This window comes from Lycorma delicatula, chromosome 4 (genome assembly GCF_047948215.1).
Source record: "Lycorma delicatula isolate Av1 chromosome 4, ASM4794821v1, whole genome shotgun sequence".
Lineage (NCBI taxonomy): Eukaryota > Metazoa > Arthropoda > Insecta > Hemiptera > Fulgoridae > Lycorma > Lycorma delicatula.
Window position 1 is genome coordinate 13,682,454 of NC_134458.1, and position 17,479 is coordinate 13,699,932.

At 31.0% G+C, this 17,479-nt stretch overlaps 1 protein-coding gene across 2 annotated transcripts in view; it reads right to left on the reverse strand.

Annotated features, from left to right (window-relative positions):
- The window catches only part of Syt7 (Synaptotagmin 7), a 401,588-nt gene that overhangs the window by 199,651 nt on the left and 184,458 nt on the right, over positions 1 to 17,479 (reverse strand). For both annotated transcript variants that reach the window (XM_075362357.1, XM_075362356.1), the window contains exon 2: positions 13,292 to 13,965. In XM_075362357.1, coding sequence (XP_075218472.1) covers positions 13,292 to 13,380 — 89 coding nt within the window. In that variant the 5' untranslated portion in view covers positions 13,381 to 13,965. The remainder of the gene's footprint in view (positions 1 to 13,291; positions 13,966 to 17,479) is intronic.

Consider the following 17,479-nt stretch of genomic DNA (forward strand, 5'->3'; position numbering starts at 1 on the left):
AAGTTACGTTTAAATCGGGCTATAAACTTCTCAAATTTTATGAAACATAAATCAGTTAATTCAAAAATTAATAAGCTTTAAAGCACGCCTGCATTAAATTTCTTACAAGGAATTAAAATACTTAAATAAGAGAAGAAAATAATGCTATTATTTATAAATACTGATTCAAGATATTAAGCCCAAATATAAAATTGATCACGATAAAAAAAATAAAGAGATATTTTTTATTTAAAAATAGCCCATTTTAAAAAAAAGACGTAGTATTTTAATAATTCTGTTTCAGATTTTCTCCTTTTATTAATAAAAACTAGATAAGAAAAGTGTTTATAGTGTTTATATAGTGTTATATAGTGTTTTAGGATCACCTAAAACAGAGCTCTTGAAAACGGTAAATTAAAAAAAAGTTAATAGTTTCAAGATATCGTGAATCTCCCTTGGGTACCGTTCGTAGAGAATGTACGTACGTGAGTGTATGTATCCACTTCTACAGCAATTCTTTTAGACCGATTTTGATCGTTTTGTTTTTTTCTTGAGTGAACTGTTGAAAATAAAAAACTTGATAATATATCAGTATGAAGTTCATCCAGTCAAGATTTATAATACACGAGCAGATAATAAAAATCCTTTAAAATAAAGAAAAACATTATAAAAATTACCTGTAAATGTTGAAAATATGTTAGTATTCCACGTAACAATAACGATTAAGGTTTGAAATCTTGTCATTTTAAATTAGAGATTTCAACTTTCTAAAGATTATTTGCTTAATGTAGAAAAAAAAGTTCAAATAATTTAAGAACACAATTTTATCTATCGTTTATATTTTCCTCATTTAATTTATCCGATGTTCAGTATCAATATCATAACAGTTTCAAAAACTAATGCTATATCGGCTCTCAGTACACATAGCTATTATTTTGCACCTGCGAGTTAAAATAAACACTGGTTTTTTTATGTTTTGCCTTTCAGTCGAAGCCGATCTGTCAAGATTACAATGCAAATTTTATACATATAACTGGAAGCGTATCCCAGGAAGTGTTGACCAAACTTAAGGGAGTGGTTTAGGAAATCAAAATAAACAAAACCGATAAAAATGATCACAGGGACAAACGTCCTATCTTGCTACCTTTTTCTTCTGACCGCCAATATGTTTTTTCAATAAAATTTTATATCTTAAGAGTAAATTGAGATATTTTAATGAGATCGCACATATACCCAACAGTACTTTTTACAGACTAAATAAAAAAAAATTTTACCTATGAAAATTCCAAAATGGTGACGATTAAATATTTTAGTCATTAATAACTCCAGAAATACTAGAATTATGAAATACTTTTATAGAAATAATGTTATAGAATTATGTTTTATTACGAGATAAAATGTTACACCTTTATTGTGAACAAAATGACACCTAATTTCTTCAAATTGGTCGATAAAACAGCTGATAAAAGATACTGGATCGCAAAGGTTATGCAGACAGACAATTTAGTGGCTGTTTTCACTTCCGTCACTAATTGAATTAAAAATAATTTTATTATTACTAAGTGAAAACAGCCACAAAACTGTCAGACTGTATAACTTTTGCGATTCACTTTAACAATTTTGGCCATATCTTAGCTGTTTATCGACCGATTTTTTTTTAAATTGTAAGTTGTTTAATAACGATGTTGCAATTAATAAGTTTTAATTGCCTTCCAATTATAATTTAATACATTAGTTGTAGGGACTGTGCAGCTTGTCTAGATTTTTTGCGGATAGAAATCTATATTCATATTGAGATATAAGAAAATTTCCTATCTTTTGACTGCATACTTAAAAGATCTGTGAAAAATTCAGGATTGAATTTACCCTTGCCATTATTCTCGTCGTACATAAACTGAACATACTAATAATCTTTTCGGAAAAAAACTTATTTTTCAAGAATTCTAACTCATGAATCGCTCAATTAAAAAAAAATTACGCGTCCCATTGTAATAAACCTTATTCTGTTTTGGATTACTTTTTTATACATTTATTTTTAAAAAAACTGCGTGAATTACGGCATAAAAATATTATGTTATGCGTTTGTCTTTTATACTGAAACATCAACGTTCAATAATTTTGTTAATAGATTATATTAAACAATTTCTGGTAAAGCATTCTTCAGAACCGGGTTATATCGGGTGAGCATCTTAAAAACGAACCGAGTAGGCTCGAACTTCAATTTAACGCTGCTGCTGCTACTAGCGCTACTATCGGTTGTATATGTTACTACTCTTGTCTACTGTTGTCGGTAGTAGACTTTTCACTCTTTAATGCAATCAGTAAGTGTAGTTTCGTTCTATACAGTCGTGTTTTCTAAAGTGCCTTATTCGATCGAGGAAAGGGTTGCTATACTGGAAGCTTTCTAGATCCTTTCAAGAAACGCATCAAATATTCATTTGCGGACGCCAACATCACAGCAAAAAATAGCGAACACGATTCGGTTGAAAAATGGAATACAACGCGGTCGATTTCAAACGCAAAACGAAATAGGCGACCTTCCGTTTAGAGAAGCCATTCGTCTATCTGATATATGAAGAAGAATTTCTGACGGCCCAAAAGATCTACATGCAAGTTAACACAAAAACTGAGTAAAATACTCATCTTACCGTAAACTTCCTCACGATTTAAATTTGAAACCGGTATTCTGCAATTTAAGAGAACGAACAAACCGAAACGTCTTAATTATTGCGACCGGCTTCTCAAAAACATTATCGATAAACACATAGATCCGATGCAGAATTGCATGTCAGACGAGACACGGTTTCATTTATCCGGGCACATTAATTCACATATCACCAGATAACTGAAAAACCTTACCGAATGTTTAAGCGTCAACTTTATAATGAGAAAATCAGTGAATGGTGTGCTGTTTCTGGTAATCGTATAATACGGCCAATATTTTTTAATCGGACTGTCAATGTGTCAATAGAAGGTTTATCTTAAAAATTCTGACGAATTCTACGATCAGTTAACAGATCATGAAAAAGAGTACGGCTTCTTTCAACGAAACGGAGCGACGTGTCACACATCAAACGACTCATTAATACACGTTCATGCGGCTTTTACGAAAGGAAATGGCGATAGCTTCCGCGTTCCCCAGATTTACCTTATTGAAATTTTTTACTTGGGACTATTTGAACGATAGAGTTTATGAATCGAATCCTCACACTATCACTATCGATGACCTGAAAATAAGAAATATTCAATAAGGAATTGAAGGCACTGATAACAACTTTTTACACCATATAACTCAATACAATCACTCGAGCACAACAATGCAGCGCTGTGCAGGGCGCTTTCTTCAAACATCTTTTGTAAAAGTATGGTAAGTATGTAAAATTTTGCTAACTTAAACACAGAATCTAATTTAATTTACATTTAATTTTTTCATTTCATTCATAAAATGTTACATGTAGCGACTGTGTTTAACTTGGATAGGTTTTAAGTTGCTCACACAATATTTTTCATTTAAAATGTAATTTTAATTTTTTTGATAACAGGTTTTAATATGTTGTCAATTAAAAATATTTTATTTCGGTTCTCCGTAGAGAAAGGAATTTTTTTGTTTTTTTATAGAATATGTGTTTTAAAAAAACTATTAAAGAAGATAATTCCATAATTATTTAATTTTATTAAAGATCGGATTGAAGAACGAGTGTGAATAAAGAAGAGTATTGACTAAGACTGCTGGCAATCTCAGCTTTCTATTGGAGAAGAATTCAATCTCCTCACATCTCTCTACAAAAAAAAACATCTGTTCAGAAAGTTAGAACCCAGTGAAATATTCACACTTCTTTCTTAACAACCAAGGGAGATTCTCGCCAGTTTTAATACAATTTTTATTTTCTTTGGTACCCTTTTTCCATTTAATCTTTAATTAAAAATTGTATATTTTGAGTGAAATATATGAATATTAAAATGCACACATCAGTGGAAAACTAAAAATAATCGGCTATCCCCACCCAGAGCCGAAATAGCAATATTTTTTAAAATGGTTAATACAGATCATCGGATAAAGTGAAACAAGCGATAAAATTAAACATTTTTAAAAACCTACGAAGGAGTTTTGAAGAAACATATCAATTGCAGCGCCCCCTGGCGGCTTATAACCGTAAAACTAATCTAAGAACCTGCTCTGAGGTGATAACTACGTAATGCCCAAAACCGCATCAAAATCGGCCCAGTCATTTTAGAGAAACACATCTACTGCAGCGTCTCCTGGTGGCTTATAAACGTAAAAATGTCTAAGAATCTGCTCTATAGTGATATCTATGTAATGCAAAAACCGCATAGAAATCGGGCCAGTAGTTTTTGAGGAAAAAGGTAACATACATACATACACACATACAAAACCTTTTACCCCAAACGCATGTACCATATCCGTTCCGTCATGAATAAAAAAAAAATGTAAACAACGTTTTTTACTTTCAGCTGTAAAACTGCTTATTATCGTTTAAAATTCGTTCCGTTTGAAAAAATTGTTGAGGACGGAGGTACCAATTTTAAACCTCACGATAACTGAAATAATGAACGAAAAGTACGACATCATACTAAGATTAACGTTTATACTTAAACATAGGTTTAAGATACATAGGTTTTTTAATTAATTTTTAGAAATATGAAGGTTTATAAATCAAACAATAAAAGAATCGTGATTCTGTGCGTTTTTTATAAGATTTTAGACGAAAGCTCTCCTTTTTAAATTAGATTTAAATAAAATAATGGATTCCGGATAATAATACTATTGGGTCTTACTAAAATATCTATAAAATGAATGTTCTCACAACCTGATGGCTTTGAAGCACGTGAAATTTCTCAGAATATTGAAACGAGTGTTTAAAAGTAAAATATCTACGGTGAAAACCATATTTAATAAACTGCTTCCTGTAGATTGCAAAAGTTAAACAATATTGGGTGCCGTTTTTCACAGTATTTTATTGATATTTATTACTCCAAAATGGCCATAGCAGTCGATGCCACTTGATATTTTTTTTTTTTTTTTTTTACTTTTAAGGCCGCAAAGGACCACTTAAGTCAGAATAATTCAAGTCTTTTTTGCCGATCAGAAATTCTAGTGCACAATTAAATAATAAAGACGAAAGTCCGTCGCCTTGTCTCAGTCCGGATTTTATGTAAAAAGGTTCGGAAAGTTCGCCACGAAACTTCACTTTAGATTTTGTATTTGTCAATGTTAAACCGATCATATTTACCGATTTAGGATCCGATCCGAGATTTCTCAGAATTTTTAACATCGAAGGCCTATGTATGCGATCGTACGCTTTTTTGAAATCAACAAAAGACATAATCATCTGTTTTTGCTTTCTATTATAAATATCTATAAGTTATTTCAAAGTAATAATTTGATCTGGACAACTGCGCCAAGGCCGAAAACCACCTTGGTAATCGCCTAGCTCGCTTTCTAGTCGGTCCTTAATTCTATTGTAAATAATTCTAGATAAAATTGTATACCTACAATCTAATAACGAAATTCCACGATAATTGTCTGGATTTGTCATGTCGCCTTTTTTGTGTAAAGGATGTATAATAGCTGTCGTCCAATGTTCTGGAAGTTTTTCGGATTCCCAAATTTTAACCAGAGAATTATGCAAAGATTTCTTTTCTTAACTGATTCTCCTGCATTTTTCGAAATTTCTGCAACTGTTTGCTCTTCTCCGCTTGCTTTATTATTTTTAAGTTATTTAAGTGCATTTTCTACTTCTTTATACGTCGGCGGTTTTCTGTTTGATTCTGGCGTTTTAATTTCTGTATTAATACTTATTTCTAGTAAATCTTTCGGTTCTTCGCAGTTCAAAAGCTTATTAAAAGCTTCTGCAAGGATTTCCGCGTTTTCTTTATTATTATGTGTAATTTTACCAGATTTATCTGGTAAATTTTTCGTTGATAATAAGATTACAATAAGATTCTTCAGATTTATCGCTTTAGAGCATTATGCCTATCTGTTACGGCTTTATCGCAATTATCGTTCCACCACTGGTGATTTTTACTAGGGTTTATAGGTGAAATCTTTTTTGCGATATCTTTTAATTTTGGAATAATTTTATCCAAATTAGATTCTACAAGAATTTCAGTTAAATTTTTATAGTTAGAATTTCCAATTAATCCGCTAGAATCGCATTCTCTTTTTGGTTTATTCTTTTTGTTTAATTTCCGTTTTGTAGGCGTAAATTTTATTTTGTTTTTAACTAAATAATGATCAGATCCGATATCTGTTCCTTTTAATACTTTAACATTTTAATCTCTTTATGTACAAATTTATCCATACAGACGTGATCCAACTGGTATTCGCCTTTTTTCCAGTCTGGATGCTTCCATGTTTTTAATTTATTCGGGTTTCTCATAAAATGTCGATTTGGAAATTAAACCGTGATTTCTGCAAATTTCTATTAATCTGATTCCGTTTTTGTTCGTACGTTTTTGCGCGGGCCATTTACCAATAATATCGCGATACTTCTTTTCTTTGCCTAATTGTGCATTAAAATCTCCCAGTAAAATTTTTGTGTTATTTTTATTCGTTTGATCTAATAAATCCCAGAATTCTTCGACTTCGGATTTATTTAATTTTTTGTGGTTTTTATCGTCAGTAGGCGCGTATGCGTTAATTAAGAGTATACTGTTTATTGGAAGCTTTTATAGTTAAAGTAGCAATTCGAGAAGAGATCGGATTAAAATCAATTACAGAGTCGATAATTTTCAAATTACCATAAATCCTGTTCCAAATTGTGGACGCTGTTTCATTACACGTTCTCCGGGAGTTCCGTTGTATATTCTGTAATTTTGAGATTCGAAAGGTTCTTGACTAGAATTTCGCATTTCTTGCAATGCAACGATTAAAATCTTATTTTTCTGCAAAATATCTGTAAACATCTTTAGTTTACCTGCAGTTGTAAGCGAGTTTATATTATGTGTAGCTATAAAAGTAATACGTTTGAATTTTAATTTCCTGTTCGATCCCGGTTCTGAGTTTAATTCGTATTCAAAATTTAAGGGTTTTTCCAGGAGATGCTCCGATCCATCTTGTAAATCTTCTAAGTGACTGCCTACCGAATCCGAGTGCAGTCTTTCCTGGATTTTTTTTATACCAGGCGGTAGATTTTTACTTAAGACCTTCCATATTTGACTGTCTAAGGTAGTCAACCTTGGTAGGATTTCTCCCGAGATACAGCTCTAGATGTTATCTAGAGAGGCGATAATGAGAAATGAAAAGATTATAAAATGAAAAATGCAAGTTTGATTTAGATTTAGTTCACTCACTAGATTACTCCAATATTCTAGTAAGCTATCCAGACGAACCACGTGGAGGCATGAACGGATTTAATAGAATATTAAGTTTTAACTTAATAGTTGTTACATTTGGGAGAAAGTTTTAAATCCGTTCCGAAATCACTTCGTCCCACTTGATATTTATAAAACAAATATTTTTGAGAAAAAATTGTTTTCTTCTTTTTTGGCAACAGAATACACTTTTCGTCAACAGATTTTTTAAAATAATATAATAACAGCTTAAAAATTTCTGTTCTTTTTCTTGTTAGGAAACTACAATCGGTAATCTAAAATTTTCCTCTGTGTTTGTATGTTACTGAAGAACGACTAAATCAATTTAAACAAAATTTGTCGACTAAATTTTTCTTAACCACATTATAGGCTAGGAAATATTCACTATGGGAGAAAAACTACTCCCTTCTTTGGAAAAAGAATTATTTTTTTTACAATTTAATGGGTCTTTTCTGTTATGAGCCCCGCACCTTGGTTTTTCGTTATTTATCACGGATTTATATAAAATTATAATGTAATATCGTTTAAATCATCATATTAAATGATTAAATAATTTCATAAATAAATAATTTTGTAAAAAATTTAACTGTTTGCCGGTACGGCTTTCAAATAAGATAGCGATCTGGTATTGTCTATTTGTACGCAAAATTACTAACTCGTTCTGTTCACAAAAATTAATGTACCTGCATAATAACATTCCGTTATTCGAAATACTGTTTAGGTTAGTTGTTGTATAGAATATGTTAAATGTGTGAGTTAAGAGTGTAGCATATTTTTTAAAAGTACATTCTAAGTTAATTTTCTACGTACAGCAAGTCTGCTTTTGGATGACCTAATTAAAAAATGGTAAATAAAAGTTTAATTTTATTAATATTCTACAATTGTATACTTATTTGTCCGAAGCTAACGTGATGTTTCGCTAATTTTCGTGTAACAGTACGCTGTAAAACCATTGTTAAAAAGCGTGTTATTATGTGACTATATGAGCTTATCTGTGAACGCGAAGTGTCAGAATGGAAAACTGCTAGTCTTGTGTTCGGTTCCAAACTCAGCGAATACGTGAAAGGAACCATAATCATAAATAATGTATAAAAAAGAGTACGGGGGCAAATAACAGAAAAGACCCGATTTAATTTCTACAGATTTTTTTTTTTTGTAAAGAGAATATTTTCTTAATTGAACAGTACATTTAAACAAAATCACAGAAAAAACTGGCAGGATATTTTTTTGTTATTTTCTTACTGTGGGTGGTGTAACAATAAATTCTGGGAACAAAAATTTAAAAGAACAGAATTACAAAACGACTTGGGTAAAATATATCGTTTAGAAATTTGTGCCGGGACATTCATAAACTCTTGAATAACATTATTTTATAATTTTTATGCACGTTCGTTTACGCAAAAAATGCAAAGGACCATTATCTAACAAAAATAAAATTTGAAAAAATGATGGGATATTTCTTAATCGGTTCTTCTTCCAACAACTAAGAATTAATAATGCGGATGAACGAGTCATTCACCTAGTCGTTTAAAGGACATGAGATTAGAATAACAAAGACAAAATTCAGTGCTTTGATCATAATCAAATAGTATGTGTAATGTTCACTGGACAAAAATATAAAAGTACATTAACAATAACTGAAATATAGTACACCAACGCTCTGAAATAAAACCGTACAATTCATGATTGGAAAACATTGCGTCAGATTTTTATTATGAAAATTAAACCGTGCGGTCTCAGAATATAACATGACAGTTAATTGTTATATATTATTTAACACAAAAATTATGTATGCATTACTACTTTTGTTAAATTGTAAATAATTTAACAAAAATTATATCTAATGTATTTGGTTTACATTAATTGCTAAATATAAATAAAAGAAATATACTAAACGATCACTGAAATAAATTGGGAAAAGCTCAAAAATCGGTTACAAAAATTTTTATTAAAATCTAAAATTGAACGGCATTTCGATTTTTAAAGAGTTACCGTCAGTAGACAATGAATAAATAGTATATTTGAAAATAGAAATAATAAATAAATATGAAAAATTAACAAATAAACGCGGTTCTTACGAAACATAACAAAAGAAGTATTTCAAAATTGTTTTTAGATTAGTTTGTAATTTTCATAAAATTCTAAAACACGTTAAAGAATACGTTTTTTAATGTTTCGTTTTGTACCGCTTATTTGTCAAGTAGTATTTACACCTATTATTATTTTTTTTTCCACCGTTTATTCATTTACCAATTTTCTTTTCATATAAGAATCTGTTGGTCCCTACGACTGTTACTTTTTTACGAAAAAATTACTTAACCGATCGAGTGAAATTTTGTATGAACATAGCTTTTATACCCGGAAAGAACACAGGACTATTGCGGTTACAAAATGTTTCAGCGTTTCTAAGATTGTGGCCACTTACGAGAAACAATCGGATTATGTTCCTTCCGGATATTCAAGTTATTATGGCCAAATGGATGATCAAATCGAATTCGGAGACTATTTGAAATCAAATTTTCTATAAAAAATGTCTACCTTTTTCAATCTTTCCGCTTATCGATAAGGGTACCTTTAAAGGTGCGACCGTGGCTTATCCAATACACCTTATTGCCACTGTTACTGTGTGGCGACACGTTACTTGAATAAAAAACAACAAAAAATGAAAAACGAAATTTGGTCACATTCTCATGGTGTTTGTCGGGTAACGGTAAGAACTGTGCAAAGTACGTTATTACTTTTACAAAAGACGGATAACCGGCTATAACCACTGTTTTTAAAATGGAGGCCGATTATTCTGAAATCGGCATACTTCAGATCACCTTTCAGATTGCCTTTTATAGACACAGAGGCAGCATTTCCTTCCTTGAGTTGGAGATCTGTCCTCTATGGGTTGGAACCCCGCAATGTTCCCATTGCGCTGCAGGCCGTAATACGTGACTATTGGTCTAATCGTACGGCTCTGTTTAAAGATCCGCACCTAGCTGTGGAAATATCCGTCACAAAGGGAAGCCCGTAGGGTTCCGTTCTCGGCCCACTGTTGTGGAATCTGGTATTTGACGGGTTTCTGGGATTGACATTCCCAGAAGGGATCACGGCCCAGGCTTTCGCCAATGACTGTCTCTTTTTAGTTAGTGGTAATTCACTACCACAGCTGGAAGATCGAGCACAAGCGACTTTTTCAACCGCGGAGGGCTGGATGGACATTCAAAATTTAAAGATTTCTGTGCCCAAGACGAAGTTTATGCTTCTCAAGGATGCATACATATTATCGTACAGTCGAAACCCCCACATTAAATATAAAGGCTGTATAATTAGCCGAGTGAGAGTTCATAAGTATCTAGGTGTTTTCTTACATGATAAGTTGCTGTTTAGCAACCATATTAGACAAGTAGCGGCAGACCAATGTCTGAAATCTGAACCAATATCTGTTTCGGTTACGCCTGGCAGCTGATGAGCTGTGCGTCCACGGGGAGGTCCAGTCAAATGAAGTTTAACTGCCCCGCTCTTGGGGGGACCAGGGGTCACCCTGGAAGTTAAAGGTCAAGGGGAAAATTGGCCACTCACAAGCGGCGAGTCAATGTGGCGAGAACCGCATTGTCAGACCGTATGGGAATTCCTTGATGCACTTACTATGTTCAACCGACATCAGTAATTTACTTTAGGGAAAGACTCCTACCACACTGCTGTAAAAAGTTAACCTAGAGATAAATGACTGACCACCAGCCAATTAAGGCTCCAAGCGCTTTAGTATGGTGGATAGGTACTTGCTGGCATTCAGCGACCTTGGCGGCAAATTGATGTTTAGACAAAGTAAATTTTAATTTACGGATGTCATATATACTTTTAGTAGTTGACGGGGTGCGCCTACCCATTTTTGGTAATATATGAAAAGTGAGCGGTTGGGACACGTAAGCCGGTGGTGTATGACACTGCACTTAGTCCGCTCACGCTGTTAGGTAAGCTCTAGGAGCTATTTAGGGCACTGTCGCTAAAATTTTTCGAAGCTCAGTAGTCGTTTGTGGCACAGACATTCTTCGGTCTTATGCTTTAGGGCGACCGAATGGAGTGGTGGCGGGAGAAATACCAAGCAAACCAATACTTCAGATCACTCAAATTTCAAGTCCTGTGCTGACCAAACTGTCTGAAGAAATTACAATACATTGATAGTTTTTATACATTGAATAGGCTTTAATTGTCATTCATCATTATTCTCACAAGCATTAGGATAATGAATATATTGGGGGTCCTGTGGGAGGGGCACTCTGACCATCTTTTATATATATATATATACACGCGTAAATACATATATAATTTTTCTCATTGTCTTCTCAATATGGCTGTGTAACAATCAAAAAGGTTACCTATAATTCTATATCTTATACAAAATTTTTATAAAATGGTTTTTCAGTGTTTTCTTATTTTAAAATTTATAATGGATGTTTTATATTTTTGCTGATATGTTTGAAGCTTAATAATTCACTAAATAATGAAAATATATTTTTTTAAATATTAAGAATATTATCTTTATTCACCGATCAACTTTCTATTAATCAATAAAATATCATTTCATACTTAAACTTGTAGAATAAAAATAAAAAATATAGATATACGAAATCTAAACATATTTTCAGCCAGTTACTTAAAAATAAAATAATATTTTTAATCTGTTAAGTTGATAAAACTTGTATACAGTAAAAAGTAAACAGCTCACTGGATTGAGTGACATTTATAAATAACTATTTTCCATCCGTAATTCGGACGATTTTTAATAATTTATAAATATATAAAATTATTTAATCAATCATAAAACTGATCTTAGGGTACGCTATTAAGTTATCCACTAACAAGTATAATGCTAGTAATGCGAGATTCTTCGGCATTGTCAGAGCGATAAAGGCTTTTGCAGAATTATTATCTACACAAAGTCCCTACTAGTCGCTTAGTCTTATTAATCGAACTACAAATCTATAGATTTTACTTATAGATATTCTTTTAAATAATACAAAGGAATCTTATAATAATGGGTTATCATAATAATAACCCATTAAGTCTTGTAACATTATTATTAAACTTATTCTTTACTTAACTTCAACTTCTTAATACTTAAAATTACTCTTATCATTCGTATTACAAAAATTTGTACATAGTTTGTTCGATCGGTTTTTGTTGATAATCTTACCAACAAAAACCAACCGAAACAAAAAAAACTCGTTAATTGTGTGAATTAAGCACAGAAATGATTACTACAACGTTTAACGAATAATGACAAAAAATCTAAATTACTCATAAAAATTATGATAAACGCTAACGAATATTATTCTCTACGTAAAAGAAACTAATATTATGTACTATTATCCTATAATGTGGCAGTAAATAATAAATTCAAGATGCGTTATCGGTTATGAAAATATAAATTAAACATAAATGGATTTTTCTCAGAGGCTGAGTAAATAATTAATGAATTTTGGTTATCATTCAATACCTCCTGGTGTAAGGTAGTATGGTAGATTAAGTCAAATTTTGTTTTTTTCGGTTTGAAGTTAACTAATAAATATTATATAACGCTATCCTATTGAAAATTAGTTTTCATACGTTTTAGAAATACCTGAATACGTTATTAATTCCGAATAAGGTTAATTGATAGACTTAATTTAATTCTTAATCGTTGGGGTAATTTTAACCATTTAGAAGATAAACATATATATAAACTTGTTAACAAATTAAACATGCTCATACGAATACAATTAACATGCATATTTATGCATATACATAAAAAGTTCAAGACAAACTGTGAAAATTTGTTCTAGAGATAAGCAGAACAGTATTTTATTACTATTCTTGTACATCCAGATCTGTTTACAACGCCTGAAAACTTACATAATTACTGTAAAATAATTAAACAACACTAAATTAGTTCAGAACACAATAATAAAACCAAAAACAAGAAAAATAAAGAAACGTTTAAACAATTTACCTGGAAGCATAATACTCAAAGAAGGCAACGAAAATTTCTAGAGATCTGGAGACAGCCGCCCACATGTTGTGTCTACTATCATGTTTCATAAAAAAAGGTTCACGTAACACTATACGGTTGTTTTTACTTTATTTTAGATAATATATAATGATTTTACAGTTACACGACACAGCACACTCGCGAAACAAAACAACATTAATAGTAATAATAACAACAGCAGCAGCGCAATAACAACAACAACAACAGCAACAACAATAATTATTAAATTTAATAATATATCACAGAAAATAAAATTTTACACTAATTTAACTTATGGCACTTATTACAACAATCATTTGTGCGATGCAAAACATGATTCTTAATAGTCATAAAATATGATATCTTATTGTCAGTATTATAGTTCATGTATATCGTAATCGAGAAAGAGTTATACGTTCACTTTTTATAATATTAACTAAACGACTGTAATTTGACGTCGAGTATTAGCACATTCAATACATACAACAGCAAGCCGACGCCACAGAGTTAAGATGAATTCACGCACGTATGCTACACTACGAAAGTGAGTTATACACAGTTGCTATAATCAGGCGTACCATTATAGCAACACTAAACTATTGTATTTTTCCCATCCATTGTAACTTCATCCCTTTTATTCCAGTTTTATCTATCGTCTATATAAAACAAATTTCTTTAGTTAAATATAAATGTTGCGAAAATATAAAGAACATAAACCGATTAAAGAAATACAAACTACGCTTTTTGTTGCCAAATGAGTTCATAAAATTTATTTACGCTGCAATTAAATACTATATTAGGAAAAATAACATTTAATCGATTCAAATCATTCTTGTGAAGCAAGAGAAATACGTTCAATTCAGGGGTTATAAAACATTTATAAATGACTATTTCACACAATGTAGCGACAAGATTACACGACAAAATAAAAATGGAATTTAAGAAAATAAAAACTGCAGAATGTTTACAAAATCTGAATCGTTCACATTATTACATAATTTGTTGATCAAAATTGGTTTTACTCATCATTTCAGCATTAAAAAGGCAGTTAACAAAATTATTTTATTTTTATTATATCTAAGTCTTTTAAACAAGATGTAGTCAATGTTTAACAGGAATTATGTTGATTATCACAAAAGTTACTGTAAAAAGTAACTTTTTACAGTAACTTTCATTGTAACTTTCAAACCCTTTGCATTCTTTTGTCGAATACAGTTCGACATCATAATTTACCGGTACCTATATTTTGTCGAGTATAGTTCAACAATGAAATTTACACGTATTACCCCTTTGTCGAGTTCGGCTCGACATTTTTAAACTAACCGCGGCTATGCACAGAGATTCAAAAATGAACTGATGTCTGTTGTAAGATCGTAATCCTACCTACTATCGATATCCAGTATTGATATAATCGAAAATAGATCGTTTTTTACGGTTAATTAACGTTCTCGAAGTGAGGTCGTGTATTACGTGAGTCGGCATGGCAACTAGGAGTCATTCTAGTAGTTTTTTAACCGATTCTGATATTGAAAATGAGTTTAATGATAACAGTGATGAAGATACTGATAAATAAAATGCTATTTGGACAATTATAATGAAAGTAAAGGTAATGATGATGAAATAGCTGTACTCCAAGGTAAACCTACTCCTAACGTTCCAGAAAATTGTTTCAAGAAATATCACACTGAAGAAAATTATTTTAATTGACATATAAGACCTATTTTCTGATTAAATGAAGGTTTTTGTAAAAAAAAAAAATAATTTGTTTGATGTAAGCAGTTTTACCATATACATACGGTAAGCAACCATAGATTTAATTAATAGCTGACAGCGAACTAAGTAATTAAAAAATTGGAGACCCATGGCACTGCTTGGTTTCATAATTGGAGAGTAAAGGGTTAAAAATTGGTGTTTCTGAAAGTAATGAAAATTTTAATGAAGGCCGCATAACAAACGGAAAATCGGTTTGATTCCCGAAGCAAAGTGTGTAAAGATGAATAAATTTTTTGATAAAATCCAAATTCAGAAACTAGAATGGAATAAAGTCCCAAAACTTTAATGATAGAACTAAAGTTGCAAAAAAGAAAGAATTGGTATTTGAAGATAATAATTAAGGTGAATCCGGGATATAAGTACTCACCTGAAGCAATCTAAAACCGGTAATTTATTCTTAAAATGCTGTTTTCCGTGAATTTATTATTCTTTTAATCTTTATGTTCCTTTTCTCGGAGCTGTTGACCAGATTTTTTTTACACCTTTGTTAAATATTAATAAAATCCTTATCGCAACCAATTTGAAACACATTTATATTAACAAAGAAAATAATTTTATAATTAAAAAAAAAAAGGCTTGGAAAAGTTATAAGACGTTTTTCTTGCAAAACGGGAAGGATTATTAGAAAACCCTCATCAAAGTATTAATTATTTATTTATAAATAGCTCGTAAGAAATTTCAGAAATATTTCTTAATTTTTGAGGAAAAGTACATAAAATCAGTAAGTTTAAAATTGTCGGTAATAAGAGGTGTAGAACGAGATAACTTATAAAAGAAGATACAAAATAACCTTTTAAAAATAATAAAAATGATTACACATGAATAAAGCTGTACGAAAATATAAAAAAATAATTTTGAATTTTGAAAGTAGATACTTTAAAAGTCGAAGTTTAAAATGAATAATTATCAACTATCACTAACACTTAATTTTGTGCCGACTTCAAAAGCAAAATCTAAGGAAGAATTGAAAGAATTATCTCCTATGTTTCAGTCGCAATTTTTTCTGAAATCAGTTACATTTAATTAAATCTATTTCATTTTATATGCTTTCTGATTTAATTTTGTTTAGAATTTCTGTAGGACTACCACCTTTATCAGACTATAATTTGAGAAACTAGCTTTGTCATAAAAAAAAGGAAACAGGGAAGCTACGGAAAAAGATTACTTCATAGCATGATTTAAGGCTCTCTGGAATGTGGAAACATTTATTATTTTTTATTTTACGTTTTCCAACTGATTTTCCTATAAAAATTTTTTGAATCTCAGAATGATACCATTCTATATATAATTATAGTTTAATTACACAGATAACGAGAAAAACAATTTTAAATTTGTCTAATATGTAGATAATGTAATTATTCCTTTAAAGAATATTTCCCTTAAATTATAAGAAAAAGATTTAAATCAGATCACCAGGGGAACTTCCTTAACAAAATGAAAGGAAGAAGAATCATTATAATCGATGGTGACGAATAAGGTTCGAACGCGTGTAAAACAAAAGGTCGAATCGTGAACTTTCGTATTTAAGTCGGTTTGTTTGAAAAATGATTTAGAAATCAAGAAGTTTATGGAAAATTAATAATATCTTTACGATAAAGGATCGGTTAATAGAAAGGTTAAATCAATTACACGTTAAATGTTTTATTCCTACACTGTGTATAAAATATACATTCCTCATACTACCTAAAATTACCATATGGTGTTCGTAAAAAGTAATAACATTTTTTTTCTGGTCTTGAAAGTTAATTTATATTGTAAACGCGTTATAAAAACATCCACATTCCCAAGAGTAGTAAGTAAACCATTGTCTTTCCCGTTCAACATTCGCACAACATTTCGTTCTGCGTACGCATGCGTACACCTACTACCTCATTCGTGTAATATGACGTAGGTATATCCATAAGCACATGGTACAGGAACCAAAACGGGAGATACGGTTCGCACTCATGCGACGGTCAATGAGCAATAATAATCTATCAGTCACATGGTAGCCGTGCTTTTATAATGTATAGCCTAACCAAAAAGGCCAATAAATTTAGATGTCTGCAAATATATAAATATAGAAACGCGAGCTCGCGCGCATGTTCAGAAAAATACAGTCGCTATTATTTTTTTTCAAATGAAACAGCCTAAATTTTATCCCAACAATTCATCGAATATCATAAGAATTTTTATTTAACGTGAGATATTTCATCCAATTATTTACGATAGTAATAGAAAAAAAGATTAGAAATCATTTATAATTAAATAGTAATTTGTTAACAGTATTAAATTTTCAGTCCATCGTGCCACTTAATATACGACGTAAACAAACTAATCGTGTTATGCTTTTGCCGATGAATCTCAATTTTTTTCACAACAACGAAATCAAAGGCGATTGAAATTTTTTTATTCCGC